Source organism: Erpetoichthys calabaricus, chromosome 11, assembly GCF_900747795.2.
Source record: "Erpetoichthys calabaricus chromosome 11, fErpCal1.3, whole genome shotgun sequence".
Lineage (NCBI taxonomy): Eukaryota > Metazoa > Chordata > Cladistia > Polypteriformes > Polypteridae > Erpetoichthys > Erpetoichthys calabaricus.
The window spans coordinates 73,339,055-73,352,239 of record NC_041404.2 but is presented as its reverse complement, the minus strand read 5'-3'; the positions used below and the strand labels follow the sequence as shown (position 1 = coordinate 73,352,239).

At 42.0% G+C, this 13,185-nt stretch overlaps 1 protein-coding gene across 1 annotated transcript in view; it reads left to right on the top strand.

Annotated features, from left to right (window-relative positions):
* Positions 1-3,297: 3,297 nt before the first annotated feature.
* The window catches only part of fam120c (family with sequence similarity 120C), an 81,847-nt gene continuing 71,959 nt past the window's right edge, over positions 3,298-13,185 (top strand). Inside the window, exon 1 of the mRNA XM_028813350.2 lies at positions 3,298-4,422. Coding sequence (XP_028669183.1) covers positions 3,910-4,422 — 513 coding nt within the window. The 5' untranslated portion in view covers positions 3,298-3,909. The remainder of the gene's footprint in view (positions 4,423-13,185) is intronic.

Below are 13,185 nucleotides of genomic sequence, written 5' to 3'. Positions count from 1 at the left end.
ATTTACCACAGGTGGACTCCAATTAAGCTGCAGAAACATCTCAAGGATGATCAGGGGAAACCGGATGCACCTGAGCTCAATTTTGAGCTTCATGGCAAAGGCTGTGAATACTTATGTACATGTGCTTTCTCAGTTTTTTTATTTTTAATAAATTTGCAAAAACCTCAAGTAAACTTTTTTCACGTTGTCATTATGGGGTGTTATGTGTAGAATTCTGAGGAAAAAAATGAATTTAATCCATTTTGGAATAAGGCTGTAACATAACAAAATGTGGAAAAAGTGATGCGCTGTGAATACTTTTCGGATGCACTGTATATACCCTAAGTTCTTGTCTATAAGCCGGACTCATGTATTAGCCGGAGACCAAAAATCATACGAATTTTTAAAATAAAATCGTATCATAGATAAGCCGGACTCATGGATAAGCCGAACGTACTATAACCTATAACTAATAGAAGGGAGGGAGGTCAGTGGTCTCACTTGCGCCCATTTAATTTCTTTAAGGGGGGAGAGAGTGTGAGATATTGCCGCCTCTCTCACTCCCCGCATGGCGCGGTTGGAGCGGCCGGAGCGCGTTCTTTCTGCTCTGGGCGTCGCCGAGTCAACACGAGCGCGTAGCGGTCATTTAAATTGTGATTTTATATGTAAGCATATTTAAATATATATCGCGGATTTCTGCGGACAATGGGTCTTTTAATTTCTGGTACATGCTTCCTCAGTTGGTTTGCCCAGTTGATTTCATACAAGGGACGCTATTGGCAGATGGCTGAGAAGCTACCCGGCTTACTGTTCTCTCTCTCTTGCGCTGACTATCTGTGATCCTGACGTATGGGGATTGAGCAGGGGGGCTGTTTGCACACCTAGACTATACGGACGCTCGTCTAAAAATGCTGAAAGATTATCTTCACGTTGCTATCTTTTGTAAAGCTGATTCCTGAAAAGACATGCTGCACAGTGCTTCGCATACTTAAAAGCTCGAAGGGCACGTATTGATTTTTGACTGAAAAACAAACTCTCCCTCTCTCTCTCTTTGTCTGCTCCTGACGGAGGGGGTGTGAGCTGCCGCCTTCAACAGCTTTGTGCCGCGGTGCTTCGCATACTTAAAAGCCAAACAGACATATTGATTTGTTTGCTTCACTGCTTTGAAGAGGAAGATATGTTTGCATTCTTTTAATTGTGAGACGGAACTGTCATCTCTGTCTTGTCATGGAGCACAGTTTAAACTTTTGAAAAAGAGACAAATGTTTGTTTGCAGTGTTTGAATAACGTTCCTGTCTCTCTACAACCTCCTGTGTTTCTGCGCAAATCTGTGACCCAAGCATGACCATATAAACATATGGTTTCTACTTCGCGGATATTCTTATTTCGCGGGTGGCTCTGGAACGCAACCCCCGCGATGGATGTATAAGCCGATATTCTATTTTTTCATTTTCACAACTTTTTTCCTTAGATAAGCCGCGGCTTATTGACAAGAACTTAGGGGTGTATATATATATATATATATATATATATATATATATACACTGTGTATATATATATACTGTGTATATATATATATATATATATATATATATATATATACTGTGTATATATATATATATATATATATATATATATATATATATATACTGTGTATATACTGTGTATATATATATATATATATATATATATATATATATATATATATATATATACTGTATATATATATATATATATATATATATACTGTATATATATATATGGTATTGAAATTGTTCAGAGAACTGTAATATCATGAATGTAATGTATTCTGTGTCCTGTTGGCGTAAGAGAAAGCCCGTTTAAGAAGCAAGTAGTGACTCACACACATAGAGCACATAGAAGAACACATAGAATGTGAAGCATTTAACATGCTACTTCAGTTATAATGGGATTTGAGAAACTAGTAAAACGATTTTAAGATGAAGTTTATGACGTTCTACTTTAATGACAAAATAAACTATGTGATTAAAGTGTAAATTTTGAAATTAAAGTTGACATTTCAAGCTTTTTTTCCAGTGTCCCTATTTTTTTTTTCTTTTCTCTGTACCCTAATAAGCTTCCATTTGACACCCAGATGGTGGGCAAAGACTTGCCTTTTCACGGCGACTTTGATATCTGACAACTTTTTTTATTTTGGGTACTGTGCGACTTTCTGAACTTGAATTTTCGATCAGCTTCCTTTTGTTGTTTATACAATTGCTTAAACCAACAAACAGTACTTTTTCATTACTTCCACTTGACATTCGCTGAAATTCTTCTTTTTTCCCCCGTGCTTTTGTCATTGTCTCTTCACAGAACACACTACTTAAAGGAGTATTTATATTGATTTGCATTTTCAAACAGGTGTAATTCTGGGAGGAGACGGGGTGGGGCAGCAGGTGCATGCACAAGCGTTACATTTCACGCTGTCTGGGATTTATGTAGCAGATGTGCGTGCAAGTTGGCTTACGCATAGTTTTGTACGTCTGAATTTTTTTTGAGCATACTCAGATTTCGACATTTGTCTGTACACCATGTTTTAGTGTGAATTCTACACATGGCGTTGTGCATAAGGCTCCTGGTCCGTTTCTCAAGTTGACTCAAGTCTAAAACTAAATAAAGCGCTGTTTTGCTCCAAATGGCCCTAACCAGGGTCTCCAGACGTAGGTTCAACAAACGATATTACACCTACTAGACACAAAGATCAAATTTGAAATGCAGAAAGTAACCGACTGAGTGGAGACCAGGCATCCATCGAACTCGTTTGGTACGTTAACTTAAATACCCGATCCGCATACCTTCTAAATGCCGACACGTTTTTGATATTCATGCTGCTACAGATATATTTAACAATACAGCTGTCTTTTAAGCTTACAATCATAAAACGTCGACCAAATTGTCACCCCGTGAGGCTTTACACTCCTAACAACCCCCCACCCCTTCTCCCTCAGCTTGCTTGTCCACGTCTTGTACCCGTGGCAGAAAGCGCAGTCACGTGAAACGCCGACAAAACTTGGACGGAGGCTGGACCGTACCAACTAACTTCGCAAATTCGGGGTAGAGACATACGAATCTACGCCTCGCCAACAACGACATAAGAATTATTTAGTATAGTTAATATACATTTTTAAGGCATAATATACACATACATTCTATTATAGATCAAGCAAGGAAAAGGATGCAATTTTTCAAAATAGTATTTCCTAAAGTCGCAAGGTCTTATGGGACCTGAAGTTCTCCAACTCTGAAACTTCTGCAAAAAGCTTCGGTGAAGATAAAAGCAAGGACTACTGAGACCCACAATGCTTCTTTCGTACGCGATTTTGTTGCTGTATGTTGAGAATGGGAGTCTAAGGAGATATCTTCCGCTCAACAATATATCCTTTAAGTTGCAGACGCATCAAATTGTGTCTTTAAAATAACTAGCAAGCAGGGAAATTCTCTGGGTTCTTTTTCGGCGTGAAAAACGAGGCCTTGGAGATATCTTGGGAGTTGTAGTTCAGTGCCTCCGCTTGTTACAGTCCTCAACTCCGTTAATTCCTTGCACTGAGGACTCAAACTCCCAGAATCCTGCGAGCGCACTCTTCCCCCTTCGCCGAGAGACCACAACATGGCGGACATTGCATGAAGAACTTCAACATGTATCTCTGAGAGAGGGGCTTGGGAGAGACCAATTTTACCCCCCTCACAACCGAACAAATCTAAAGCTGTATTTTACATCCACGTATTTGGATTTATCTCTCCCTATCCCAGAGTTGACAACATCGCAACCTTACAGAAAAAAAATCAGTAGGCGGAGGGGGGGCTTAATCATTAAGAATAACACCCCCCGATCTATTAATTACTTTTCCCAGCAGTTCTGAGAAACGCCAAGTTCCGCTTCGTTCCTTTCGGGTACGGGAGGCTGCCATGGGAGTGCAAGGCTTTCAGGAGTACGTGGAAAAACGATGCCCGGGCGCCGCAGTGCCCGTCGACCTGCTCAAGCTCGCCCGGACAGTGGCCCGTCAGCAGCAGCAGCCGCCACCGCACCCGCACCCACACCCTCCTCCGCTGGCCCCGCCGCCACCACCACCTGCTAGAGTGCTCATCGATGCGGACTCCGGCTTGCAGCGGCTCTATGGAGGCTACCAAACGGACTGGGCCTGCGGCGGCCAGTGGAATGCCATGCTCGGATATCTGGCCGCGCTGTCGCAGGCCTGCCTCTATCAGGGGGGCCTGGAGTTGGTGGTCATGTTCAACGGGACATTGGGTAAGGAGCGCTGGCCCGAGTGGGCGCGCCGGGCGCAAGGGGAGCGCCAGACCGCTCAGCTCATCGTCAACCACATCGCCAACAAGGGCACCCCGCCACCTCGAGCTTGGTTTTTACCCCCCGCTTGTCTCAGCCACTGCATCAGGCTGGCGATGGTTCGATTTCGAGTGCGGGTAAGAAAAAAGGAGGTGTTTATTTTTGGGAGGGTGGTGGGTACAGTTTAAGAGTTTCGAGAGTGTGAGATGTGATGGATGTTTGGATTAGACTGGACATACAGTACCAAGATCCTGAGCCACTTGGCAGGGGTAGGATACAAGTGTTCATTTTGCAATTATGACACCATAACTACTACTTGTTCTGTACAGTTAGGACCATCCGATTGAGTCCAAAGCGACTGTTAAAATCTGTGCCAGAGATGTGGCCTAGCGTGGTTCTAGAGAAACTGTACCGACAGCTGACCAAACACAGGGTACTGGTAGACAGAAATGTGTAGAACAGGGCCTATCCTTCAACCTACCGTACTTCTCAAGTCCTAATGTCACATCTTTAGTATTTATTAGACGGTCCAGAACAGGGTCAGCCTTGTGCAGAATGTGGCCAAACTACACTTCTCATAAGCATTCCTAACTGTGGTTCAGTTGGTGCCTTTGGTAGGCTAGCCTCCAACCTTTGTCATTCCTGACTTGTCTCGGAGGTGTGTTTAATGATCACACTGAGCCTCAAATCACACATGCTGCGTTCACGTGCTGTGGGAATTTTTGGAGTTAACCACTTGTGACATCTCCCTATCCCACCTCGTTCAGTTCAAGTGCACTTTCAGCCGGTGTCTTGGAGGGAATGTGAGATCTGTTGATTTGTGGCTCAGTCCAGTTGAAAAACAGTTAAAGATTAGCTCTTACTTTTTTTATGAATAGAAGAAGCAGACTACATACAAAAAGAACCATATGGTGAAATTCTTGGATGACCAGAGGTTTTTTTTTTTTTTTTGGTTTTTTTTTTATTTCTAAATTTTTCAAATTGACAAAACATACTAAGAAAACAATTACAATGAAAGAGAAGCTAAATATTTGGTTTCTTTATTATAAAGAAATGAGTTCAGAGGTCAGCATTATGTTACAGTGCCATTAATTCAGATAACAGTTCCCTTCGAATTGTTGCAGGGGGCACTACTATTCAGATGAGCATTCAAATGTGTTTTCTCACTGGAAAATCTGTCTCATAGGACACCATCTCAGCAGCTCTGTGTGTTTTTCTCTCACCCAGTTATGTGCCATTGTGCCACAGCAAGATTTTTTTAGAGTGGTGTTCTATGATCCATTTCTAAATGGATACTCTTCAGTTAGAAATGTCTTTACTGTTCTTTGAGCTCCTTTCTCAGTTGGATTTAGCAAATTATTTTAAAGCTTGCACTCGTGTTTTTTTGCTTTGCCATAGAAAGGCTTCCAAAAAGAGCAATAAGGATCCATTAATGCATTCTAACTATTTTGAGTCTGAAGGGTGAATTGTGCAGAATTACCAAAGGTTTTAAACAACTTGTCTAGCAAAGGTCAGTAATTTTGGTCATTCCAGAGTCCATGATGTTAGAAAGTCGGTTTATTATAAACTGCTGCTCATATCATGCTAATACCCCCCCCCCCCCCCCCCCCCCCCCAAGTACTCAGTATTTGTGTTATTAGATAGATAGATAGTCATATAATATCTTCCAGTCAAAGACAAGTCCGTGACTCCAAACTGAACCTGAACCTGCAGATGTTAAAAAAAGAGTCTGGCTGTAGAATTGGACAACTTAGGCTAGTATGAGGTGACTGGCAGGAAATTAAAGGGTAGAAACAGATACAGAACAGAGAGTAATTTTAATTGTTTTATATTTGCTGCATTTATTTTTCATATTGTAGTTATTGTATAGTGTACTGGGTTCATAAGTGGGATTTCACTTAACAAGAATGACTTAATTTGATTGGAAGATACACTTGTCTGTCCTAGCAGAATGCCTTTTGTGGCATAATGAGGAGCTATAAGTTATATCTAAGATGACTGGTGTTCAGAGTCCACAGAGCAGGGACAGCACACAAGCCAGCATTCAGGTTTAGACTGGGAGTGATGAGGGTGCTGGTTGTTCAGATCAATTGCTGTTGGACTTTTGCATACCAATTTGATTTTTCTAAGTATATCAGCCTAGTGCTTCATGCAGACTTATTCTGAGAACACCAGTTTGCTTTAAGTAGGAGTGTCATATTCAGATTTGAATTTAGAATTCACTTGAAATTCTTTAACATTCTGTAGGTTCAAAATTAAATTGAAAACTTCAGCTCTCCCTACATTGATAGCTTCATGTTAATTTTTTCCTGGACTGGCACTTCGAGGTGCATGATTCTGTTTCTGGCCATGAAAGCTATTGCCAGACTTCACATGAAGATACTGGGAGAGCTGTTCAGATAATGTGTTTGTCTCTTGGCGTAGTCATGTAAACTCTCCCCAGTAGTAACAAAGCACCATCTGCACCATGGTCTCATCCATGAATGACTAATAAATATTACGCGGTGATTTAATGTATTCAATCTATTATAGAGAAGAAAACCAACCAAATAAAAATGAGGGCTGTCATTAATGGTGTGTTTTGGAGATTTGATCAAAATTATTTTACAGTCACATTGAAGTAACTGGTGATTTGTTCTTTGTTTTACGCAGAAAGTAATTAAATGGTAGATGTAATTTGTTAATATAACGGGAAAGCTAAATTCATTGGGTATGTATTGCATTAAATACAGCACAATGACAAAGAGTTGGTTATTTTTTATTTAATATGTTCAATTGAAGTGAGAGATGTGCAGTTCTGCTAACTTGCATGATACGAGTTTTGCCAAATTACTACAATTATAAGAGCATTTACTTGATTTTCCTGGGAAGCTTGTATTTCCTGTGGAGCAGCCAGAGGCTCCATGTAAAGTACTTGTATAATTTTGCTTTGAGTCACTGTTGAATAAATTAAAGCATTACTAGATCCAGGACCAATGTGCAGCAGCAGCATCCATTAGAGGACCGCTACATGGACCGTTAAACAATCTGATGATAGTGAGGGCAGGAGGTGTCATCTGTGCTACACTCTCTGAAATATGCCACCACAGGGTTGTGCAGTCTGCAGTACCTGTCTCAATTGTATATCCCTTTTCAGCAATTGTACTTTCAAAACATCTGAACGAAATGCAAGGACAGCCATCTAAAGAAAGTGCACCATGAATATTTCTCTGTGGAGGTGATACTTATATCAACTCAAACACCTGAAGTTTAAGGCAAATGTAGGTAAATGCACTTTAAAAGCAAAAGTGTGTGACCTCCTTTCAAATGTAAACGCTGTTGCTAATATTGTATAGCATAAGTGATAGCCAAGAAACCACAAATAGACAATAAGTCTGCCATTGCAATTTCGTTTGGTGAGAGAAAACAACATGGAAATAACAGAACCAACAGAAGCAGATTTTCACTACTACTGTAGTGAGGACAAGTACATACCACTTCACGTGAATCTTATAGATTGGTTGAAGACAAATAAGTATCTGGGGCTGCCACAACTGGCATGGGTACATCTGCTATATCTGTGCCTTCAGAAGAAACATTTTTTTACAGGAAGACTCATTGTAAACCGACTGCTCTCTTGTCTTCACCCAGGTCACACAAACATATTGATTTTTGTTAAATATAAACAGATTTTTAAGAGGAGTTGCTGCTGAATTTTCAACGGTTGCAATCAAGTGCTAAGACGTTTGTAGTCTACAGTATTCCACTGCTGTAGCCTTTTAGTCTGAATTATTGAATGAAACAATTATCGCCCTTAAGTGTTGTTACTTTATTGTTGTAAACTCTTGGCTCTTCAACACATCTAAATACTGTAATTTAATTCAAGAAATGTCATAGTCTTGAAAATTCAGGTGGAAATTATGCCTGACATGCTTGTCCTTTGTGTTACTAAAGTGATACCGAAGCACTTTTATCTATAATGTAGAATTTACAATTTTCAAACTTTCAGCTGTCTATACTTGTGCAGCATAAATGGGGGCAGAATGACATGATCAGCTCTTTGGTTACAGTTAATTTAGTATGTATCATTAACATTTAAAATTAAGGAAAAACATTGTCAAAATACGATAAACGCACATTTTATACGTTAACTAGCTGTCCCCCTCGGCTCCACCAATGTAGTAGTGAAACAGAACAGTCTTTAAAAATGGGGGGAAAAAAAAATGTAATTCTGGCCAAGCGGAAAGTAGGTACACTGGCACTGTATCTGGTCGTGTTCAGCTCTGACAGCGACCTCCGCATGGAGAGAATAGCATGTGACTGTGATATCTGTGGCAGTCGGCAGCTACTTTCTAAAACACACACAGTTCTGATATCTCTCCCAAAAAGTCAAACATTACTCCTTAACAATCTGTAGATGATAATGTCTGTTTCACAAACAAGTATTGCTAGCTGAGTGAAGACAAGGTATGCTCCAACACATGGTAGACCGACTCGAACAGAGGATGGCGAGTGAGTGAGGAGGGCCTCGGCCTGCAGTCACTCTCTCAGATTTGCGCAAATAAATCAGACACACGTTGGATTTTATTTATTTTATTTTATCTATATATATAATTCACTAAGCCAGGAGACAAGTAGCCGACCATGGAAAGCACGCCGGAAGGGGCGTGGAGACAAGTAGCCGACCATGGAAAGCACGCCGGAAGGGGCGTGGATTCACTAAACCGCCGACAAGTAAGACGCCAATGGCGCACGCAGGAAGGAGCCACGCCCACCAACTCTTAGGCCATTGGATACGACGAAAAAATCAGTCACGCCCACCAACTCGGACGCGATGCCTCGAAAAACATGCCGTCATTTCTGTTTGTCTGTGCCACATTCCACTTGCAGCTCTGAGCCACGTTGACTTTTCATTAGTCCACCTCAGTGGAATCTTGGTTCACACAGAGGCAGCGCGAGAGACAGAGCCGTGCGCACGCACGCACGCACGCACACACACACACACACACAGAGGCAACGCCGAGTGAGAGACAGAAGCATACACAGGCAGCGCGTGAGAGAGAGCCACGCACACACACACAGAGGCAGCACCACAGAGAGACAGAGGCACACACAGGCAGCGCAAGAGAGAGCCGCGTAATCCTTTAAAACTGAAGTTAAAACACAATGAAGGAAGCAGTCTTTAAAAATCAATAAGCCCTGTGCCTCTTTTTCATTAGCGTCTCACCTGCTTCAGGCCCTGCAACAGTCGAGACGCTCTCTCTGCAGCTGACCTTCTCTGTGCCTGACTCCACTACTGTCAGTCGCCTGATTAAAAATGGCCTTTTGAATGTGAGCTATGGACCCGCTATACCACAGGAACACATTGCCTTCGAGCCTGCTCTCGCTCACTGTAACGTACCGGCTTTCTCTCTCTCTCCTCACTCGCTCACACACTGCACAGGGGAGAAATGCCCAAAGCACGAGTCTACACTGTGAGTGTGATGATTATTTATTTAAAAATGGGCTTTTGAAGGGGAGCTGTGGACCCGCTATACCACAGGATCACCTGTGACATTGCCTTCACATTGTTTTCCTTTTTATTTATAATCCTGTTGAGCAGATCAGACACCCAGGCAAACAACACTGAATAATCAATAGCTGCAACTACTTTGCCCGCCCCCACTCCTCACCTGAGTCGGTTTCGTCTCTGTTCAGCAGTGTTTGCCAAACTCGGTCCTGGTGAACCCCTGTGGCTGCAGGGTTTTGTTCCAACCAGATTCCTAATCATTAATGCCGGTGAAACTCATCCGGGATAAGTCGGTTTTTCAAACGCAGCCGTGTAGCAGATTAGTCTAGCAAGATGTAATAATCCGAGATGAATGCGCGCCCTCGCGCTGAGTGAAAAAGCCAATATATATTGAGTCTACAAAACATGATCACCAAGTCTTTGATAGGCTGCAACAAAATGATGAAAGAACGGGCGCATTTTTTTTCACACAAGCTGAGTGAGTGGGTGTTAGTTAGTTAATTAGCAACTCGAAGGATTAAAAAACTTTGAAAAAGCGGCGCGGATTGGTTTGCAGCGTGTAAAACAGTTTGTTTGTCACGGATAATTTGCTATCCACACAGGGACGAACCGGGAAGTGAACCCACAATCTTCCACTGTCTCCTTACTGCAAAGCAGCCGTACTACTACACCGCCACAAGGCAGTTAAACAATGCACCGGGCCACATGTTCATTTTTTCCCCTGTGCTTAAAAGACATTAAACTGTTTCTCAACTGTGACTCCCGAACAACTCAGTACGCGAAAAGCGGCCAGAATCGCAAACAACAATCAAAACTCTACGTGACACTCAGGTAGTGATGGGCCGCTCGATACTCAGGTTTCGACACTGTGTCGAGCTTTCCAAGCACTTCAGATTTTAATACTTGATCGAATAATGACATCTGTGATTTAAGGATTTCACATTTTCTTTCTCAAATGTTCTTACCTATATCATGGCAAAGTACAGGGATAAACCTTTATTTTCTGTCTACTCCGTTTTAATTAAGACAGACCAAAGAAAACATTTAAGGCTATTAAATGTGATCTCAACAAAAGATCAGGGTTAATTATAATACTAATAACAGGAGCGATTATAATGATACAGTGCAAAAGTAAATACTAATTGAAAGAGCCGGGAATGCATGAGGTGAGGCGTCTTATTTTGTTTAACTCTTGCTATCGTATAGTGCATTCTGCCTGTCGGCATTAGTTATATTTATATTTTTTAGACATCAGACACTAGCAGCTACTGACGAACCCTTCTCTTCGTTGTCAGTCTGTAGCTACGAAAAAATAAAAGCAATACGACTTTTAACAGACGTCATTGAAGTGTATCATAAGTTTCTGTAACGTTAATGAAAATGGCCAGAAGGTGTCACGTGACAGGTGAGTGTCAAATGTTTCGAAGCTTCTATACGATTTCCGACACAATTGCTTCAAACGTGTTGATGCTTCTCAAGGCTTCACCCCACCCATCACTACTCACAAGTTACTGAACGAGAAATCGGCAGACTAGCATGACGAATGGGCGTAATGGGCGTCCTTCCCCTCTCCTCCGGATTTTTCAAATGTTAATTTTTTTCCCTGTGCTTAAAAATCATTAAAAAAGCGGCCTGATTATGCAGCGTATGGTACGCCGCGGGTTGGCTAGTATATATATATATTATAATATTGCATAGTTTACTGTCGAATAATGCAGAGTGTGCGCAACACGGGTTTTGCCCTTATTTGGCCTCATCAGGCGTACACACTCTACTGCTCCCCTTGCGGGGATCGAACCTTGGCCCCGTGGCAGATGTTTGCCGAATGGCAGACCAACCACATGCGTTACCTGTTAGGTAACCACCCATACAATCGGGTCGGAACTCAGACTACGAATGCAATGAATATATATAATTTCTAAAATACTAGCCAACCCTCATGGCTTCACCTGCCCATTAGTGAAACAGGACAGTGAGGAGGGTCCTGCCCAGCTCTCTACTCCTGACGTCACTCTTCCACCTCCCCTTAGCCTGCAGCTTCTGTCTCGGATTAGCACAAATATATCGCTTCTTCAAGTGAAGTATGATTCTTAGTGCAATGAGAGAAGTTGCAAAATCAACCAGAATGTTCAAGCAAAAAAAAAAATGTAAATCAGTTAAGTAGTTCTCTCGTTCGCTGACTAAGCAGAGTTAAGGTTACGCCCCAAGGCAGACGCGTGAGTGAGGAAAGCCCTGCCCCCCTCCCTTCAGCCTGATGAGTCTCTCTCGGATTTGCGCTAATAAATCTGTACCGCAAGCGAACTATGATACTTAGCGCGATGAGAAAGTCACAAAATCAACAGAATGTTCAAGCAAATTATAGAAAAAAAAACCTGATCTAAATCCGTTAAGTAGTTCTTTTGTGAAAAGCAGACAAGCATACAAACTGGTCTAAAAAAACTATAAGAAATTTTGCACTTGGACTACGAAATTTTTAAAACCGTTTCTTAGCGAGCATCTATGGGCCAAGGGTACATTACAAATTTCAAGTCCCAAGTTCTCATTGTTTGTGAGATTTCATGATGAGTGAGTCAGTAGGGAGCAGGTTGAGGAGTCCCAAGAGAAGTTGAGATATGCTCTAGAGAGGAGAGGAATTAATGTCAATAGGACCAAGACAGAATACGTGTGTGTGAATTAGAGGAAGGTCAGAGAAATGGAGATTGAGGATATGCAGGGAGTAGAGTTGGAGAAGGTGGATGAGTTTAAATACTTGTGATCAACAGTACAGAATAACGGGGAGTGTGAAAGACAGGTGAAAAAGAGAGTGCAGGTAGGGTGGAATGGCTGGAGAAAAGTGTCAGGAGTGATTTGTGATAGACAGGTACCAGCAGGAGTGGAAGGGAAGGTCTAGAAGACAGTAGGGAGACCAGCTATGTTATATGGTTTGGAGACGGTGGCACTGACAGAAGACAGAGCTGGAGGCTGACAAGAGTTAAAGATGTCAAGATTAGCATTGGGTGTGACCAGGATGGACAGGAGTAGGAACAAGTACATTAGAGTGTCCGCTCAGGTTGTACAATTTGGAGACAAAACCAGAGAGACAAGATTGCGTTGTTTTGGATATGTGCAGAGAAGAGACGCTGGGTATATCATGAGAAGAATGCTAGGGATGGAGCTGTCTGGCAAGAAGAAAAGAGAATGGCCTAAGAGGAGATTTATGGATGTGGTGAGAGAGGACATGCAGGTGGTGGGTGTGGCAGATCAAGATACAGAGGACAGAAAGATATGGAAATACAGTAGATGATTCACTGTAGCGGCCCCTATTGGGAACAGCCAAAAGAAGTACCCCATCTGCACTGGCTAAACATTATTTCTACTTGCTGCACCCACCTGCATAAGGCTTTGGATTGTGAAACGAAAGGCTGGTCATTCC